The 21,462-nt window shown below is 45.0% G+C and overlaps 1 protein-coding gene across 1 annotated transcript in view; it reads left to right on the top strand.

Moving 5' to 3' along the window:
- The window catches only part of zap70 (zeta chain of T cell receptor associated protein kinase 70), a 148,685-nt gene that overhangs the window by 110,854 nt on the left and 16,369 nt on the right, over positions 1–21,462 (top strand). Inside the window, exons 5-11 of the mRNA XM_086004737.1 lie at positions 219–300; positions 8,022–8,053; positions 9,738–9,798; positions 11,474–11,651; positions 12,105–12,311; positions 17,901–18,093; positions 21,273–21,413. Of these exons, the coding sequence (XP_085860863.1) occupies positions 219–300; positions 8,022–8,053; positions 9,738–9,798; positions 11,474–11,651; positions 12,105–12,311; positions 17,901–18,093; positions 21,273–21,413 (894 nt within the window). The remainder of the gene's footprint in view (positions 1–218; positions 301–8,021; positions 8,054–9,737; positions 9,799–11,473; positions 11,652–12,104; positions 12,312–17,900; positions 18,094–21,272; positions 21,414–21,462) is intronic.

The following is a 21,462-nucleotide window of genomic DNA, read 5'->3' as shown; positions in this document are numbered from 1 at the left end:
TTCTTTCTATCTTGTTCCATCCTTTCATACTTTGATACACTTCTATCATATCGTCCTATAATCGACAGTCAGAGAAGCATCAAGTTAATTTACCACATAGTAATTAAACCTTGGAGCTGCTATTTTCAATCAACTTGTAACTTTAAATACCTGAATTAACCAGAGTTGCTTGTACATACTTGTCCGATACCACCCTGATATGCATTTTTCTTTTAAAGCTGGTTGAATATTTAAAACTCAAGTCTGATGGAGTGATAAATGTACTACGTGAAACCTGCAATAATCCTAGCCAACCTGCTGGTAAGTCAAGCATCAGCATTATGTATTGTCGTAAGCACATGCTGAGCAAGCAACCTCAGTTCACCTTTTTTCTTACGTGCAGTGAAAGGTAAGAATTATGAAGATAACAGTAATTAACATGTAACATTCCAATAGCTTATTCATTACAAAAGAACCACACCCAGGGGGGTAATTTTCAACTTCTTTGCCTGGGTGGTAATGTGGCAGAACGGATCGCCTGTCGGTTATAGAACTCATCGATTTACATTCCATTCAAAAAATATGTAACAATATGCAGTAAACTTTGTCCATAATGTCCATAATCACTAATATTTGGAAGATGAAAGAGTACGGTAAAGGGGTCATATAGATGGATGTGTTATGGCTATCATACTGACCTAAAAGCCTGGATTTTCTTACGAATACGGAAAGATTTTCCAGCAGACAGTTTAGTACAATGCATTCTTAGAAAGTGTAGCTGACTCCTGTAACCTTGTCTGAACTGGTAAGTGTAATGATCAGTAACATGTCATTCTAGAATGGTACACTAGGGGGAGCTGTATGTTTAGTGGTGGGCTACCCACAAGGCAGTAGTCAAGATGGATGCCTGTACACTAGTTCACATGGCTGAATAAATGACTAGCTCAAGCTAGCTGTTCATAATGAAAACATCTATTTATTTATGAACATAACAGTAAGGTCATTAAACTTCTTCCTGCACTGAATGGCAGTGCATGGGGTGGTTGAGTTGACACCTACTGCCCTGAACATCTCTCCCAATGAGCCCAGAACTTCTCACTTGAGGAAGCCTCCCAAGCAAAGCCTCCCTCTACAAGAGGGGGCACTTCGATATCAAAATCTACAAAGTGGGGGGACAGGGTCCCTGTGCTCTGCAGCAGACCTTTTGTACACGTTTACAGGCAAATATCTCTCCTGTGCATCTGAAAGTATGGTGAATATTCCTGTCCCTTTAAGCTGTTGCAGCAATGTAAACCCTGCAGCATCATGCTATTTTCCATCCCCAGGCGGGCGAGCTACCAGTGAGAGCCATTCTGAACTCCAGATCACCAGAGTATTCAAATGAGGCAGATGGGGAAACTACATGCATCCAGTAACTCTTGACATTGGGTAGGTGGAGGACTTGTCCTGCCATACTTCCAATGCAATTGTGCCACTGAGAAAAATCCAGGCTGAGATATCTCAGCCACTGGTAATAGGTAACTGTAGTCATTGTTATTTTAAATTACCAGGGAATATATCACCATCCAACTACTTTCCAAGTGGGAGAGAAACACCAACATATCTGATAACCTGAGAGAACAAAAATAAAACCAAAAATCTCCAGCCATGTTGTTCCGTAGTGTGATCTGAGGTGAATGTACCAACAATTTTTCCTCCCTCCACTTGGTACTTTTCTTGACAATCTGCTAAGGCCAGCAACTTGCCATTTGAGGAAACGTGAATAAAACCATTAGGTTATCCACCATTTTGACATTGTTCTCTCATTACTGGTTTTAAAAACAATATCGTAACCCATTTGATTCAGGCTAATATCCCTGAAAAGCATCTTTTTCAGATGGTGGCTGAAACAGCTTGCTTCAATATAAGGTTGACAACCCCTTTTCCACAAACAAACATTCAAAAGGAAAAGCTAAATCAAGTTAGAGCAATGTACAGTATTTATGTATTTTTCCCCTTATCCCCTGTTGTGGGTCCCTCCAGGCCAAATGAGCAGAGTAGCGGTGGAAATATTCCCACGCATCCAGCAAAGTTACTGTTGATCTGGTATCAGGAGGTATGAGAAAGTGCCCTGGGCATGACTTGCCATCACATTTCTCTCTTTCATTCCCTTTCCTTCCTGTGGTCAATCCCTACTATCCCCCACTTGCCCAAAGAAAAGCACTGAAACTGGATCTGTAAAGAGGAAACTACATTCCAGCAATTTGTGGAAAACCATATTAAGGCCACGAATTTAATAGAGGAGACGGGTTGGAGTCGGGTTGCCTGGTGGGTGGGTTCCACTCCCGCTTTCGGTTTCAGCCGCTCCCGATTTCCGATTTTAGTTTAATAGCCTCATTAGTCCCGTCGTGCGCGCTGGCCGGTCCAATGAGTGGGAGCGTGTCTATTGCTCTCCACTGATGATGTCATTGCTGCAGTTTTTAAGGGACCCATGTAGACTCAGCCTCTCATTTCTCCTTTCTGCTGCTGTTTGAATGGGCCCAGGCTACAATGACTGCTGCCAAAGCCAAGGCTGCTCCACGGTTCGATGAGGACTCCCTCCAAGCTCTTGTGGAGGGAATAAGAGGGCGTAGGGAGGTTCTGTTCCCTCCCCAATGGCCGGAGGAAGCCTCTTCAGCAAACAAAGGCAGCCTGGCTGCACATTGCTGAGGAGGTAAGCGTAAGGTCGCTATATACACGCACCTGGGTCCAGTGCCGAAAATGGTTTAATGATCTTCTGCGATCATCAAAATTGAGTATCACATCACATTTACCTTCAATCTGCTTCCCTTCCCTTCTCTTCTCATTACCAGCACTCTGCTTTGTAAGCCTGCTTCTCCACATCCCACCTTACCCTTACTTCCCTTGCACCCTTACATATCCATCTCTCTCTCTGTACTGAATCACTTCACCAGCCTACTATGCTCACATGACCATGCCACTGCAGAGCCCTCGGTCAGAGCCCCAGATTCCTCACCCAACTGAGATGGCCATCACAGTCCCTGCACAGCCGCCGGAAGAGCAAACTGTGGAGGAGCCCTCACAGGCTCCCAAACCCAGAGGACGCCCACAAAAGGCATCTAAGCAGGCGCAGCATCAAAGTGAGCAAGGTGCCTCTATATCTGCTGAAGCCACAGGGGAAGCATCATGTAGAAGCACGCCTAAGAGGAAGTTAACACACAAATAGTCACAGGGGTAGCCACTTGAGTGTTTTGTTCTGTTGTAAAGTATTGATTGTCATCCTTTTGTGATGTGATTAAACAAAAGTAATGGCAAAGAGTTGAAGTTCTGGCCTATGTGTTCTGGGAAATGGAAGTTGCACATTGAAGGCTCAGGGCGACTTGCATTTGTACTGCTGACAGTGATAGGAAAGCATCATTTATTGGAGAGATGATATATGGCGTGTTAAGAAGCTCGTCCACACATTCATAGCCATATGCCAGCCACCTGTGGTTGAAGCGTAAGCTTACGCGAATCCGGCATGGGTGAGTGCATCCCTTGCATGACGATCCAGCAATGTGGTCGAGTGCTGCTGCATTGGCCACAACCGGCCCCGCAAGGCATGCCTCCTCATCCTCGTCCTCGTCCTTCTCATCAGCCTCCTCCTCGTCCTCTTCCTCCTCCTCCTCGACCTCCTCCTCATCCTCTTCCTCCACCTCTTCCTCCTCCTCGTCCTCGTCCTCATCCTCCTTCTCGACCTCCTCCTCGTCCTCTTCCTCATCCCCCTCCTCCTCTTCGTCCTCCTCCTCCTCTTCTTCCAAGGAGGCGCTGTGGCTGAGCCACTTGTTCCTCAGGCAGCGCTATGCCACGCTGCTGTGCGATGTTGTGCAGGGCACAGCAGATGACAATGATCCTGGACACCCTGGCTGGTGCATACTGCAGGGCTCCACCAGATTTGTCGAGGCATCGGAATCCCACTTTGAGCAAGGCGATGGTTTGCTCTATGATGCTTCTGGTGGAAATGTGGCTCACACTGTACCGCTCCTCAGCTGCATTTGATGGCCTCCTCATCGGTGTCATAAGCCACTTTTTCAGGGGCTAGCCCTTGTCACCAAGTAGCCATCCGGAAAGTTGTGTTGACGGATTGAAGAGCTGAGGCACAGTAGACTGCCACAGGATGAAGGATTCATGGCAACTGCCAGTGTACTTTGCGCAAACATGCATGATGATCTTCCTGTGGTTACACAGCAACTGGACGTTAAGGGAGTGGAAGCCCTTGCGGTTGACAAATACAGCTGGTTTGTGATGGGGTGCCCTAATGTGCACATGTGCGCAGTCTACGACGTCCTGCACCACTGGGAAGCCTGCCATATTTGCAAAGCCAACCACACACACAGTCACACTTGCTTGAGAAGTGGATGTAATTGTGCACTTTTGCAAAGAGGGCATTGGTAGCCTGCATGATGCAGGTGTGTGCGGCCAACTGGGAGATGCCGCTGATGTCTGCTGATGATCCTTGGAAGGAGCCCGAAGCAAAGAAGTTGAGTGCGGTGGTGACTTTGACAGCCACTGGTAAGGAGTGTCCATATGCTTCTCTGGGCTCCAGGTGCTGGTGCAGCATTGCGCAGATGTCAGCGACTATGTCTCATGAAAGTCTCAACCTCCTTTGGCACTGCTGCTCACTCATGTTGAGGAAGCTCATCCTCTGCCTGTAAACCCGGTGTTGGGGGTATCTCCTGCGGCCAGGTGCAGCCCTGTGCTGATGCCCTCTGCCCTGTGTATCATCAGGTGGGTGAAGAGAAGGTTGGCGCTCCTGCTGTTGGTGCTGCTGCTGTGCCTGGTTGTGCTGCTGCCGCGGTTGCTCTTCCTCCTGACGACCAGAATGAGAGGATATAAATGGTTCCCATACCGCTGGTATATATCTCAGTCGAGGAATGGAAGTTGTTTGCGCTCAGACAAAGTGGCCAGAGGGTATTCCAAGGAGCTCACACTGCAGATGGATTTCAGCCTCAACACTCACAAGATTAGTAGCGCTGCAAAAAGTGTCCCAAACCTCAAAGCACTAAGTTGTGGCATCTGAAAGAATGAGAGATTGCAGGACCACTTTTAAGCTGATCGAGCAGCTGCCAACAATTCAGATCCTTGCTAAACCCGGCTCAATGCAGCTGGCGTGTTTCTCTGAAGGCGGGCAGCATGCAGAAAAAGCTGCAAAATCCGAACAGGCAGTTAAAATAGGATTATCCAGGCAGTTAACAATTAACAAGCTGTCAACTGCCTTAAGTGTCTCTCCAGACATTTGGTGTCAGGTCCACTTGGGAGCCGCTGACCCGACAGCTCCCAAAGTCGCGTGGAGACGGGATGCGGCGGGTTCGCAGCCCGCCGTCAATTTTTCCAAACCGGCTACTTAATTAGCAGTCTTCTTGAGTACTGCAGACGTGCTTGGTCTCATGTATTGCATTGCCGAATTTCATACAGAGAATTGACTTAGTTCCAATCTTTCCTCACCAGGCATGTTATCTTTAAGGTATCTCCAAACATACCCTGTTCACCTCCCCTTCAGGAGGATAGTGACTAATTGGTTATTAAATAACTTGCTTCTCTACAATCCAATCATATTCAAGGCACTTTTTCCTAGATATTTATACTTATACTTATACCTGGCCTCCAGGTAATGTTTTCCTGCAGCAGACATCCTAAATTGCAGAGTTTCCTCATGAGCTATATAAAGCACATTCACTTTCATTGTGTTAGGAAGAGATATGCAGGACAGTTGATGATGTGTATCAGGTTTCCATGTCAGAAAATGCTCTTTTCATAAAGAAATATTCAAAAAGTTAAAGCAACATCTCCAATTTATAAAAGTTTTATATTAAAGAGAAATTTTAGAACTTCCTTGATGGCAGCATTTAAATCTGGCGACGCGGCGGCTTACAGTGCAGCTAGGACCAACCTAAAAAAGGGTATCAGGACTGCCAAAAGGAAACAGACACTGCGGATAGAGGATCATTTCCACAACAACTCGGACTCCCGGCGCATGTGGCAAGGCATCCAGTCCATCACTGACTACAAGAGCAAAAACACCAGCCCCCCGGTTAGCGATGCCTCCCTTCCGGAGGAGCTTAACAACTTCTACGCTCGCTTCGACAGGGACAACAGGGAGCCGGCTACCAAAGCCTTGCCACCCCCGGAAGACCAGGTGCTCACTCTGTCGACCTCCGACGTAAGGGGTGTTCTACGCGGAGTGAACACACGAAAGGCTGCTGGACCGGATAGCATCCCTGGACGGGTACTCAAGGAATGCGCTGATCAGCTGGCTGATGTCTTCACCGCCATCTTCAATCTGTCATTGGCCCAGGCAGTAGTCCCTACGTGCTTCAAGACCGCTACCATTATTCCTGTGCCAAAACAAACGGCTGTGACGTGCCTGAACGACTATCGACCTGTCGCACTCACACCCATCATAATGAAGTGTTTTGAGAGACTGGTCCTGGCTCACATCAAAGCCAGTGTTCCCGCCTCTCTTGACCAACATCAGTTTGCCTATCGTGCAAACAGATCAACGGAGGATGCAATCACAACTGCTCAACACTCTGCACTGAATCACTTAGATGGTAAAGAGACCTACATCAGAATGCTGTTCATAGACTACAGCTCAGCATTCAACACTATCGTCCCCAACAAACTGGCCACCAAACTCCACACTCTTGGCCTGAACACTTCCCTCTGCAACTGGACCCTGGACTTCCTAACAAACAGACCCCAGTCTGTTAAATTAGGTAACCACACCTCCCCCCCCTGACCCTGAACACGGGGGCCCCACAAGGATGTGTGCTGAGCCCCCTCCTCTACTCCCTCTTCACCCACGACTGTGTGGCTGTTCATGGTTCCAACACCATCATCAAGTTTGCGGATGATACCACGGTAGTAGGCCAGATCACCAACAACGATGAGTCAGCCTACAGGGAGGAGGTCCAGCATCTTGTGAAGTGGTGCGCCGATAACAACCTGGCCCTTAACATCAAGAAAACCAAAGAAATCATTGTGGACTTCAGGAAGTCTAAAGGCGGAAGTCACACCCCCATCCACATCAATTGGGCTGTGGTGGAAAGGGTGGACAGCTTTCAGTTCCTCGGAGTCCACATCACGGAAGACCTCTCCTGGTCCCTCAATACCTCCTCTCTGGTGAAGAAGGCCTAGCAGCGCCTATATTTCCTAAGGAGGCTGAAGGGATGTAACCTGTCACCCCTGATCCTCTCTAACTTTTACTGCTGCACAATAGAGAGTATCCTGACGAACTGTATCACAGTATGGTATGGCAGCTGTAGCTACTGTGACCGGAAAGCCCTGCAGCGGGCAGTCAAAACTGCCCAACGCATTACCGGCACCCGGCTACCGACCATAGAGCACATATACCAGAAACGCTGTTTACGGAGGTCACGGTCCATCATCAAAGACCCTACCCACCCCAGCCACAGTCTGTTCGCCCTCCTGCCATCTGGGAGACGCTACAGGTGCATTCGCACCCGTACAACCAGATTTAGGAACAGCTTCTTTCCCAGGGCTGTCATCCGACTGAACTCCACAAATAAACTCTAAAGCCTGCACATCTGCCAATGCACTTTATTATGGTTATGTTTATGTTAATGTATTACAAGCCAAATGTATGTTGAATGTTTAAATGTCTTAATCTAAATGTACACTCTCGGGAGCCGCAAGCCTACATTTCGTTGTACTGCACTTGTGCACTAACAATGACAATAAAGTTGATTATGATTATGATGGGGGGTTTGGCTATGATGCCCTATGCAGTCAAATAGCCCACTAACACTCACTGTCGCAGCTCAGTTATGAACAACGGTCACTTCATTGAGATTTCCGAGAGTGCCCGGTGCCAATAGAATCATACTCCATTAAGGATTGAAGCCATTAAAGAGGAAGGGAAGGGAAAAAACAAGCAAGAACAAAGGAATTGTGCAATTGGGTTTTAGAATACCAATTTGCACAGCCTTACAAAAGCAAGTTTTAAAAAAGGGGAGTGTTAAAGATTTCACCAAAATTCATTTTAATTCCTTTTTATTTCACAGAACCGCTGAGACCGCCTTCACTTCCTCCCAACGTAAGTATATCTTTTTCTAGTACAGCTACATGTTCAACACTTCTGTGTATTGGAATCATGAAACTCTGCAGAACAGATGGCTCATCACGCCTGTGCCAGCTCTCTGAAAGAACTCTTCACTTATTGCAATTTTGTAACATTTTCAATTTTTCTTATTTTTAAGATTGACCCAACTTCCTTTTTGAAAGCTATTGTGGATTCTGCTCCCACCACTGGTCCTGGGGGAAATCCGTGTCTGATCAACCCTCTGCATAAAAAAAAAATCCTCAACTCTCCCTTCATTCTTTTGGTCATGATCTTATATTTATGCCCTCTAGTTACTGACACTGACCAATGTAAATAGTTTTTCTCAATTTAACTTATCACAGGCACTCATAATTCTGAATGGGTCGGATTTTGCTCTCGGTGGTGAACAAATGGATGACCTGAGCTGAAATCCATTTGCCACAGTTTTGCCCACTTACTTAATCTATCAATGTCTCTGTAATTTTATGCTCCCATCGCTGCCTTGACCTCCGTCCTGATCGCTGACTTGACCCTCGACCCGATTGCTGCTATGACCCCCGAGCTGATCACTGCTTTGACCCCTCAGTGTCAGCTGTGGCTCAGTGGGTGGCACACTCGCCTCTGAGTCAGAAGGTTGTGGGTTCAAGTGCCACTCCAAGGAACTTGAGCACATAAAGCTAGGCTGACACTCCAGTGCAGTGCGGAGGGAGTGCGGCACTGTCAGAGGTGCCGTCTTTTGGATGAGACGTTAAACCTGTCTGCTCTCTTAGGTAGACGTAAAAGATCCCATGGCACTATTTCGAAGAAGAGCTGGGGAGTTATCCCCGGTTTCCTGGCCAATATTTATCCCTCAACCAACATAATGACCAGATTACCTGGTCATTATCACATTGTTGTTTGCGGGACCTTGCTGTGTGCAAATTGGCTGCCACGTTTCCCACATTACAACAGTGACTACACTTCAAAAGTACTTCAGTGGCTGTAAACTGCTTTGAGATGTCCGGTGGTCGTGAAAGGCACTATATAAATGCAAGTCTTTCTTTCATTCTCTCTCTCCTGGTCAACCCCTCCCTCTCTCGATGGCTCTCTCAACCCCTTTCCCAGTCACCCCCTCCCAGTCGCTCCTGTCCTCTCCCAGTCACTCCCCTTCATCCCGATCACTCCCACTTCTTGCAAGACCTACCTGAGCCTGCTGCTGACGACGCAGCAGGAGTCTGTAGTTCGCCAGTCTGATGTAAATGAGGCCCGAGGCCCAGTATCGTATTCTTCCCTGTGCCCAGTTTGCACCAGCCAATTTCTAGGCCTGTATCTTTGACTGTTCACTTACCTTTTCAATTTTTATTCTTAGATGTAGCCTCACTTAATTTCGTAGGCCTAGAATTTGCCTAATTTTCTTTCTTTTCAGCCCCATGTTCTGCATCCCAGCCCTCACTGTATTTCTTTCTTCAGCTTAGAATAGGACCAGCCTAAACATCACAGCTGCACTCCAGACCACAGACTCTTTGTGAGCAAGGCCACAGGAGATCTTCTAGTACTTCATTAATACTATTGATGTCTTTGTGTTCTTTAGTGGAAAAACATTATGTAAGAATAACCAATATGTAAGCACTAAGTTTTGCATTTGCTTGTGTGCATACTGATGTTAAAAGTGTTAATAATATCAGTCTTTGACTTTCAGCGACAAAGTGTTGTCAGTCTTGCCTGTAATCCTGATGGATACACACCAGAACCAATTGGAGGTGAGCTTCTAGTAACACAATGTTGAGCTGTACGCAACTGAGGTCATGAAAATAAATGATAGATAACATGGTTGGCAAGTCTTTGTCTAGTATTACTGTTTGTGGTCATATCCACCAAAATGCACAGAGGATTGGCATCTACATTAGTGCCTTTCAGCATTTGAGTAACCTTAATAGGCTTAGCATTAGAAACCCAGCCCAGTGGCACAAAGGAGGAGCCATCAGTATTTGGTGGCAAGTGACTTGTGCCTCAGTGCACACTTTTACCAGGATTAATAGTTAACTGTAATAGGCATAGAAACAGTTAAAGTCGAAATGGTGCGGCAATATGCTGATACATTTCATGGCATTTAAAAAAAAAATCTTTTTTTTTGCCAATTATCTCCCCATCTCTCTTCTGAATGTGTTGGCTCCTTCTTCGCTGGGGCACGGTTCATGGTTTCCAGAAGTCTTCTGGTACCTCACCCCAATTACGATTATCCACTATTCAGCCTTGACTGTGTTATCAGCCTAATTGACTACAGTGAGAAGCAGAACTGAGCCCAATTCTGTACTCGCCCAACACCTAACTATGTAATCAGTTGAAAGAGGAAGCATGCCTGTAGGAACCAGCAAGGGAAAAGTGGCATGAAATTTAAATTTTTTAAAAATCTCTCCTTGAGGCTGTTTAGAAGTTAATCCAGAAGGTTTAATAGGAAACTGATCCACATAAAGAAATCAGGGATTGAGTTGTATATGAGAGGTATTAGTTCATTGATTCCTAGGTTTGCATCTGGTCCCAGAAGATCTAGTTTATTTTGTTGGTGGAATGGTTTTCAGTCCCCAGGCTCATCAGTTTTCTGTCCCTCAAATTCTAAATTTTCCTGATTTTTTGTTGTTGCTTGCTATGCATACATTAATAAAAAGAAACATTTTCTTCAGTGGTAACACTGCTGTCATTTGGGTATCTGACATTGTCTTTCAGAAGTCCTTAGGAGTGTGTCGATATTTGCAGTAGGTCTATGGGAGTGTGTTGATATTTGCAGTAGGTCTATGGGAGTGTGTCGATATTTGCAGTAGGTCTATGGGAGTGTGTCGATATTTGCAGTAGGTCTATGGGAGTTTGTCAATATTTGCAGAAGCTCGATGGAAATATGTCAATACTTGCAGATGGTCTATGGGAACATGTCGCTGCTTACTGGGGACACCCAACCCCCTCTGTCTCGTACACAGAAATGTTTGAAAATCACTGATATAAGGATGCTCCGCGAAATGACCTTGGTCAGTCTCAACCCAGCTCTTGCTGGATATCGGCCTACAGCATAAAACTGCTTATAATTCAGCACTAAATTGGCAGTCTCACTCAGAGAGACCACAGAGATGGGCTGATGTGGGTAATGCAAAATTGACACTGGTACAGCCGGAGATCTGAAACTGGAGCTAGATATATTCTTGGCACAGAGCAGAAAGTCTTGTTCTAGATCTGGCCATGTAAGACCAGAATTGGGAACCTTGATGATGGCATTGGATGACTCAAGCAGTAATAATGTTTCCTTTCCTATCGCTGACATCCCTTATGAGTTCAAAATATATTCAAAGAAATAAAGAGTTTCAAATTTTGAAAGGTTGATAGATTTCCCTCAAACAATGGCATAGTATAAACTTCAAATATTTAATTATTCTGAAAACTCTTTAGGTACAGGACGTCGGATTCTTCCTATGGATGCGAGTTCATATGTAAGCCCCTACAGTGACCCTGAAGAGTTAAAAGACAAGAAATTGTACCTGAAGCGAGAATGCCTGCTAATAGATGAAGTGGAACTGGGATCTGGCAACTTTGGCTGTGTGAAAAAAGGAGTGTATAAGATGAGAAAGTAAGTAATTTATATGCAGAATTAACACATTTCATAATATAACACTTGAAAAGTACCCTGAGGGTTCAGTGAGTTAACCCAGCAAGCAGTGTGGCCATTCAAATCAGCTGTCATGGCCTTCAAGACAGATGGAGCAATAGGCAGAAAAATAAGTTATCAAAGAGGTGAAAGACGGTTAAATAAACCAACATAGCAGCAGATCAATGCAGGAATGAAGTAAATCGTGATAACAGAAAAGTGAGAGCAAGTGGAATGATAATAGGACAAGGTAGAAATTCAGTGGACCAATAGAAAATAAACAAGGAAACTTATTAGAACAGACAAATTAAGGAAGTCATTACAGTTGAAAGAAAAAATAATAAAAAGCGGCTGACTGAGCTAATAAAAGATAGAGAATTATGCACAATCATGAGGTGAGACAACTCCTATTTAGTATATTTATCTTTTATCCAGGAAGCAGATCGATGTCGCTATCAAAGTGCTGAAAAATGATAATGAAAAATCATTAAAGGAAGAACTAATGAAAGAAGCAGAATTTATGCAGAAACTGGACAATCCCTACATTGTGCGAATGATAGGAGTGTGTCAAGCAGAACATCTGATGCTCGTGATGGAGATGGCTGCTGGAGGTCCACTCAACAAATTTCTGTCTGGCAAAAAGTGAGCATTCTGTAATGTGATTTGCTGAGCATTTGAGCAAATAGTATATTCACGGTTATAAGTACACACTCTCTCCATTGAGACACATCCCACTCATCTAAGAATTGAGAGCACAGGTACAGGTTGGCAAGAGTCAATGCTAAAAGCCTCCTCCAAGTTTAACGTAAGGATACTGTTGGAGTTTAACAGGCATGAATAAGCTTCCCACTGCTTGTCCATGTGGAACACTGTTGGTGTTTTACCAGACGACCGAGCTCATTATTGTGACCAAGAGGCGTAGACTTGTCACTGGGAGTTGATATTCTGCCCACCTCATTCCCGATACCACTTATTTGAAATGAGCTAGGCTGTCTGGTAAAAACATCAACCATGCATTGAGCATGGCGGAGTTTCCAAGCAAAACATTCATCCAATCTGTGTTTGATCTCCCGATGTAGAGGAGACCGTATCGTGAGCAGCGAAACAGTATACTGTACTAGGTTGGAAAGAGGTACAGTTGCAAAAAATTACAGCTTTGAATATATTTTGCATAAAAAATTCAAAACTTCTACAGTATTTTTTTATATAATGAAAGCAGCTATTCATAACCAGTCTGAGAGTATTGTCCCTCAACTTCCTCCTGTACACCAGAATTAGGTGGCCAATATCTTGCAGTACTGGAGTATGCCCAGATACTTTGGAAAGGCCTTTTTCATAGAGATGAGTGTTTCTGAGTAACTTAAGAACATAAGAACATAAGAAGTAGGAGCAGGAGTAGGCCATACGGCCCCTCGGGCCTGCTCCGCCATTCAATAGGATCATGGCTGATCCAAATCTAGACTCACGTCCACTTCCCTGCCCTCTCCCCATAACCCCTAATTCCCTTATCTGCTAGGAAACTGTCTATCTCCATTTTAAATTTATTTAATGTTGCAGCTTCCGCAGCTCACTGGGGTAGCAAATTCCATAGATTTACTACCCTCTGAGTGAAGAAGTTTCTCCTCATCTCAGTTTTGAAAGGGCAGCCCCTTATTCTTAGATTATGCCCCCTAGTTCTAGTCTCACCCATCAGTGGAAACATCCTCACCGCATCCACCCGATCAAGCCCCCTCACAATCTTAGATGTTTCGATAAGATCGCCTCTCATTCTTCTGAACTCCAATGAGTAGAGTCCCAACCTACTCAATCTTTCCTCATACGTCAACCCCCTCATCTCCGGAATCAACCGAGTGAACCTTCTCTGAACCGCCTCGAGAGCAAGTATATCTTAAATATGGAAACCAAAACTGCACGCAGTATTCCAGGTGTGGCCTCACCAATACCCTGTATAACTGCAGCAAGACTTCCCTGTTTTTATACTCCATCCCCCTCGCAATAAAAGCCAAGATTCCATTGGCCTTCCTGATCACCTGCTGCACCTGCATACTAACTTTTTGTGTTTCATGCACCAGGACCCCCAGATCCCTTTGTACTGTAGCACTTTGCAGTTTCTCTCCATTTAGATAATAACTTGCTCTTTGATTTTTTCTGCCAAAGTGCATAACCTCACACTTTCCAACATTATATTGCATCTGCCAAATTTCTGCCCACTCACTTAGCCTGTCTATGTCCTTTTGCAGGTTTTTTATGTCCTCCTCACTCACTGCTTTCCCTCCCATCTTTGTATTGTCGGCAAACTTGGATATGTTGCACTCGGTCCCTTCCTCCAAATCATTAATATAGATTGTAAAGAGTTGGGGTCCCAGCACTGACCCCTGCGGAACACCACTAGTTACTGATTGCCAGCCCGAGAATGAACCATTTATCCCAACTCTTTGTTTTCTGTTAGATAGCCAATCTTCCACCCATGCCAGTACATTACCCCCAATCCCGTGATTTCTTATCTTGATCAGTAATCTTTTGTGTGGAACCTTGTCAAATGCCTTTTGGAAGTCCAAATACACTACATCCACTGGTTCCCCTTTATCCACCCTGTATGTTACATCCTCAAAGAATTCGAGCAAATTTGTCAAACATGACTTCCCCTTCATAAAACCATGCTGACTCTGTCCTATTAAACTTTGTTTATCCAAATGCTCTGTTACTGTTTCCTTAATAATGGACTCCAACATTTTGCCAACCACAGATGTTAGGCTAACTGGTCTATAGTTTCCAGCTTTTTGTCTACTTCCCTTCTTAAATAAGGGTGTTACATTAGCAGTTTTCCAATCTGCCGGGACCTTTCCTGAGTCCAGGGAGTTCTGGAAAATAATCACCAATGCATCCACAATCCCTACCGCCACTTCTCTCAAGACCCTAGGATGTAGGCCATCAGGTCCGAGGGATTTATCCGCCTTAAGTCCCATTATTTTACTGAGTACCATCTCCTTAGTGATTTTAATCGTCTTTAGCTCCCCCCCCGCCATTGTCCCCTGTTTGTCCAGCGTTGGGATATTTTTAGTGTCCTCTACTGTAAAGACTGATACAAAATATTTGTTCAGCGTCTTTGCCATCTCCATGTTCCCCACCACTAGTTTCCCAGTCCCAACCTCTAAGGGACCAAATTTCACTTTAGCCACCCTTTTTCTTTTTATATAGCTGTAGAAACTCTTGCTATCTGTTTTTATATTTTTTGCTAGTTTACTTTCATAATCTATCTTCCCTTTCTTAATTAATCTTTCAGTTATTGTTTGCTGGATTTAAAATGCTTCCCAACCTTCTATCCTCCCACTAGATTTGGCTACTTTATATGCCCTTGTTTTCAGTCGGATACTATCCTTTATTACTTTACTAAGCCACGGATGGCTGTCTTTTCTTTTATTCCCCTTTTTCCTCAGTGGAATATATTTATCTTGAAAGATGTGAAATATCTCCTTGAATGTAGACCACTGCTCTTGTACCGTCTTACACTTTAATCTGTTTTCCCAGTCCACTTTAGTCAATTCTACTGTCATACCTTCATAGTCTCCTTTATTTAAGCTCAGTACGCTGGTTTGAGATCCAACTCTCTCATTCTCAAACTGAATTTGGAATTCAACCATATTATGGTCACTCATTCCAAGGGGATCCTTTACTAGGACATTTTTTGTTAATCCTGTCTCATTACACAGGACCAGATCTAAGATTGCCTGCCCCCTGGTTGGTTCAGTTACATACTGCTCAAGGAACCCATCCCTAATACACTCTATGAACTCTTCCTCAAGGCTGCCATGCCCAATTTGATTAGTCCAGTCAATATGAAAGTTAAAATCCCCCATGATTATAGCTGTTCCCTTATTACAAGCCCCAACTATTTCCTGATTTATACTCCGACCAACAGGTTGCAACTGTTAGGAGGCCTATAGACTACGCCCACGAGTGATTTTTCCCCCTTATTATTCCTTATCTCCACCCAAACTATTTCACTATCCTGATCCTTTGACCCAATATCATTTCTGACTATTGCAGTGATTCCATCCTTGATTAACATAGCAACCCCACCTCCCTTTCCTTCCTGTCTGTCCTTCCTAATTGTCAAATACCCTTGTATGTTTAGTTCCCAGCCATGATTATCTTGCAGCCATGTTTCCGTAATGGCCACCAGATCATACCCATGTGTAGTTATTTGTACCGTCAACTCGTCAATGTTGTTACGAATGCTGCATGCATTCAGATAAAGAACTTTCAAATATGTTTTCTGACAATTTATTCCTGCTTTTACCCCTTTTACTACTTTACCTTTATCATTATACATTCTGTCCCTTCCTGACACGCTCTGGTTTTTAATTCCCCCACTGCTACCTTGCTCTATTGCCTTCTCCGCTGTCATTTTTATTTTTCGCTCTCTTAAAATCTCCCCCCCACTAATTAGTTTAAAGCCCTCTCTACAGCCCTAGTTATTCGATTCGCCAGGACTCTTGTCCCAGCACTGGCCAAGTGAAGTCCATCCCAACAGAACAGCTCTCTCCCATCCCAGTACTGATGCCAGTGTCCCAGGAAGCAAAACCCATTTCTCCCACACCAGCCTTTGAGCCACGCATTTAACTCTCTAATTTTAATTACCCTAGCCAAATTTGCCTGTGGCTCAGGTAGTAATCCAGAGATTATTACCCTTGTGGTTCTGCTTTTTAATTTGGCCCCTAGCTGCTCAAACTCCCTCAGCAGAACCTCCTTCCTTGTCCTATCTATGTCGTTGGTACCAACATGGACCATGACAACTGGATCCTCCCCCTCCCACTCCAAGTTTCTCTCCAGCCCAGAGGAGATGTCCTTAACCCTGGCACCGGGCAGGCAACACAGCCTTCGGGACTCTCGCTCTCGGCTGCAAAGAACTCTATCTATCCCCCTAACGATACTATCCCCTACCACTACAACATTTCTTTTATCTCCCCCCACTTGAATGGCCCCCGGTCCACGGTGCTGTGGCCGGGTTGCTCATCCTCCCCGCAGTCCCTGTTCCCATCCTCACAGGGAGTAAGAGCCTCAAACCTGTTGGACAAGAGCAAGGGCTGCAGCTCCTCCAACACTACCTCCTGGATCCCCGTACCTGCCTCACTTCTAGTCACACCACCCTGACCTTAGCCACAGACTACATCTGAATTAATTAATCTAATTGGTGTGACTACCTCCTGATACACAGAGTCCAGGTAACTCTCCCCCTCCCTGATGTGTCTCAGTGTTTGAAGCTCGGACTCCAGCTCTTCAACACGGAGCCGGAATTCCTCGAGCAGCCAACACTTACTGCAAATGTGATCACCGTGAGCATCAATGGTGTCCACCAGCTCCCACATATTGCAGCAGCAACACATCACCTGATCTCCCATTCTATGTAATTAATTACATTTGTTAATATTATTCTTAAATACCCTCTGCCCCGATTCTAGATGATGAATATCGCACCTTAGAAACTATCGGTCGAATATATGTTTGTCACTGAATAGTAAAACAACTCTCAATTCATGTAGTAAAACTAACAAATGAGTCAGTTTCAGTGGTTTACTGAAAAATTAAACCACAAATGATCTGTGCAACTGGCACGAGTTTTTTTGTTTTTTTGGCCTTTTGTTTCATGAGTTACGCATCTCAATGGTCTTTTATTTTTTATTTTTTTTAAACTGTCGCACTATTTGTGCATCCTCAGCCTCAAAGCTGGATCAAATGTTTATCTGGTATCTGTATTTTATTGTTTTTCCTGGAGACATTTTAAAAATATAATTTACTAACATCACCAAATTGCTCTAACCAGGTACCTGTAGTAGGGCTGCACTTTAAAATGGAGGTTTTTCAATGTTATGCCAATCTATTGTGCGATACAGTGACAAAACACAGATCAACATTATCCATGGCTTATTCATAAACTTGGAGACCTCTAGTAATTTAAGCAATTGTCAGGGTCAACTATTTTTGCAGAGCAAAGTTTTACAATAAAAGACCATTCCTGTACATTTTCTAGATGTCTTTACTTTGCCTATGTCTTTATATGACTTTACAATACATGTTAATTTTTTGTTTATAGCCCTGTTCTCGATTTTTTAAAGAAAAGATAACAAAATATCCTTTAGCCTAAGGTACAGTTGTTATATTTATTATTGGCAGGAAACATCTCGAGCAGATGATCTAAAAATACATCTTCCCTAATATATTTTCTACCAGAGATCATATTTCCACAGACAACGTTGTTGAATTGCTGCACCAAGTTTCTGTAGGAATGAAATACCTGGAGGAAAATAATTTTGTGCACAGGGATCTTGCTGCTAGAAATGTCCTGCTGGTCAATCAACATTATGCCAAGATTAGTGATTTTGGATTGTCCAAAGCAATAGGTGTGGACGACAGCTACTACAAGGTAAACTTTCTCATGACAATCACAGTTAAAATATCCACTGAAAATCTGGAGTTGAATAATCAGATAGTATTCTGTGGAATTTAACTCAGAAAATGTCACCAGGTGCAATAGAGAGGTCCCTTCATAGCTGCTAGCAAATATCCAGGGCATATAATGGGCCCCAATGTGTGAATATGCACAGAAATAAAACGGTTAATTCTGTGGGCATTGTATCCTATTAACTGAAGATGGTTTGATTTGTACTTTTTTTTATTCGTTCCTGGGATGTGGGCATCATTGGTAAGGCCAACTTTTATTGCCCATCCCTAATTGCCCTTGAGAAGGTGATGATGAGCCGCCTTCTTGAACCGCTGCAGTCCCTGTGGTGAAGGTACTCCCATAGTGCTGTTAGAGAGGGAGTTTCAGGATTTTGACCCAGCGACGATGAAGGAACGGCGATATATTTCCAAGATAGGATGGTTTGTAACTTGGAGGGGAACTTGCAGGTGATGGTGTTCCCATGCACCTGCTGCCCTTGTCCTTCTAGGCGGTAGAGATCGCAGGTTTGAGAGGTGCTGTCGAAGAAGCCTTGGCGAGTTGCTGCAGTGCATCTTATAGATGGTACACACTGCAGCCACGGTGCGCCGGTGGTGGAGGGGGTGAATGTTTAAAGTGGTGGAACTTATGTTCAGTGTGCAGTTTGCTCACTAACTTGATATGTCCTAAGATGAAGGCCATCACTAGTATGACAGAGGGCTTTTTCTACCAATTTTCTCCACTCTCTCAAAGTCTTTGATTCCTTTCTGGGATATAGGCCTAGAAATTCAGTTGCGTTTGCGCCCACTTAGGGGCGAAAGAGTGGGTTGCGCCGGAAGTTTTTTAGTGCCCGAAATTAAGTTGGGCCCTAACATCGGCGTTAGCCGGTAGCGCTGCGCCGGCACCGATGACGTCATCGGTGTGCGCAGCGCCCCGGTTCCAACGCGATTCCGTTCCGAAGGCCAAATTCAGTTGCGGCCGCCTCGCCCGCAGCGGCCGCAAACAACGTTTGGAAAACGGGGCCTTGCAGCTCCGAGAGGCCGGCGCATAAAGGTGGAGGGGCGGCCGGCCGCTTTCCCGGCGGCCGCATGGCCGCACCTCCCTCCCCGGACTCCTGCACCACCCCCCCGCGGCATTGCTGTCTGACTCCCGCGAGCCCGGCACTTCTCCGTGGTGCCGGGCTCATTTGCCGGGGGAATCCAGCGGCGATCTCACGGCTGCAGGCAGCTCCTCCTTAAGAGAAGGAGGAGGCCTGCAGTACCCCAGCCTGCCGCACCGCATCGGGTGGCGCAGCGGCAGCTGGACGCCTGAAATAGACTTTCATCGCCCCAAGCGAGGCGGCCAAACCCTGCAGTAGCGCCCGCCTCCGTCTTGGCCCGTCGCAACTGAATTTCAGGCGGGCGCTGCGGGAATCCGGGCGAGCGCTAAATTTCGGGCGCTGAAGACCTGGCGGGGCCTTACTGAATTTCTAGGCCAAGATTCCTTGGGCATTGGTTGTCTAAATGTCGAGATGGCCATTATTCATATGTGAGTCTGGCAGTGAATGTTGACACTATTCAACTGTAAGGATATCACAGCTGAGCCAAATTCTATCCTCACCTGCCATATGTACACATCCTCATGAGCTGGGGTCACTGGATTGTGATAAAGAGTGAGTGCCCTGGCCAATTTACTGCTCCCTAATGTGACAACAGCAACTCACATTTATACAATGCCTTTAATGTAGAAAAAGGTCCCAAGACACTTTACAGAGGAAGGGAAGAACAGATGTTGAGCCTTTATGGAGGAGTTAAGAGAGGTGATTGAAAGCTTTGTCAAAGAGCTAAGTTTTCATCAGACTTTTAAAGTAAAGAGTGAAGCAGCGAGGCAGTGAGGTTTAGGGAAGGAGTATCAGAGAGAATATCCAAGGCAGCTGAAGGCTCTTCCAAGACCACCAAAATATTATGATTGAATCCATTACATTTGCATTTGCACACCAGCTTTAACGTCACATCGAAGCATTTTCTGCTTCGCCGCTCTGCTGAAGATGGTGTGTAAATAGTAGATCATATCCAACTTCAGACACAGAACTGCAACATCCAGCACCTAATGGCTAACTTTAGAACTGAAGACTGTGCTATAAATGTGATCTTTTGCAGTTTGGGTTCAAGCAGGGAAGGGAATAAGCAAACATCTGTGAAGCACGTGATGACATCATTATGTGATCTATCACCTCCTACCTGCTGCTAAGGGCTGATAAAGCTTTTGCGCAGTGATCAGGAGTGGGAATTCTAATTTATTTTTCACCTCCCTCGCCTAGGGATACTTAAGCCAACTGTGGGCCCTGTATTGCAACCAGCTCGCCCAGTGCAGACCAGGAATTGAATTTGCTATCTGTGTGTGTCATTATTACAACCACATGTTTCCATATACAGATATTTTTTTTTGCTGGGGCAAATTATCTTTGTAAATTTATCCTATATAAGAAAACCCATATATTGTGTCATATTTTCTTTTGCTATGCAATGAAATCATATTCATGGTTTCTTTGCTATAATTTTCTCTCCTATGCTCCTGTCGGCTCTGATTCATGCAATGGTTCAGCTCCATAGTTGCTTGCTGGCCTGCATGTTGTTCTTTAATGGGAATTGCTAGAGAGTGAGGGCTGGATTTTTCTGATCCCACTCCTTAAGGAATTCCCACCTAGTGAGAGCCCAACACTGGGTCCCAGGAAGATACAGCTCCCGTTGCAGCAGGACCACTGCTATCAGAAGAGGTCTTAAGAACACTTAAAGGGGGCACAGGGCCCCAAAGACTCTATAGAATCATAGACTGCAGGCTTTGGGCTCCCCCAGACCTACCACCATGGTTTACCTGGCAGTCCTGGAGAGTGCATGGGTGGATGGGAGGGACATGGGCTGGGAACCCATGCCCCACCCTCAACACCATTTACATGCAATGAGCAGGGAAGGAGCGGGCAAGAGAAATTCAGATGGTGAGGCAATGGTAGGCCTCACTGCCCAATGTCACCCCCTTATCCATCACCATGCCGCCCTAATTGAAGCTGGAACATTCCTGATCTATGTATCTTGGCATCACACCAAGCACTGAAGTTACACTGAGCTATAGAGGGAGCATTTGTTAAATAATTTTTAGTGAGAGTTTTACTGTTGTTTTGATCTTAGGCTCGAACTGCTGGGAAATGGCCAGTGAAGTGGTATGCACCAGAGTGTATAAATTTCCGGAAATTTTCTAGCAAGGCTGATGTCTGGAGCTTTGGTATTACTATGTGGGAAGCATTGACTTTCGGACAAAAGCCATATAAGGTAAGCTCATGTCATGTTTGGGTGGTATTGTGGGCGGCAGTGGTCATAA

The sequence above is a fragment of the Somniosus microcephalus genome, chromosome 13 (genome assembly GCF_052327205.1).
Source record: "Somniosus microcephalus isolate GS21.2 chromosome 13, FLI_Smic_1.0, whole genome shotgun sequence".
Taxonomy (NCBI): Eukaryota; Metazoa; Chordata; class Chondrichthyes; order Squaliformes; family Somniosidae; genus Somniosus; species Somniosus microcephalus.
Note: the sequence above shows the minus strand (reverse complement) of the source record. Positions and strands in the feature narration are given on the sequence as shown.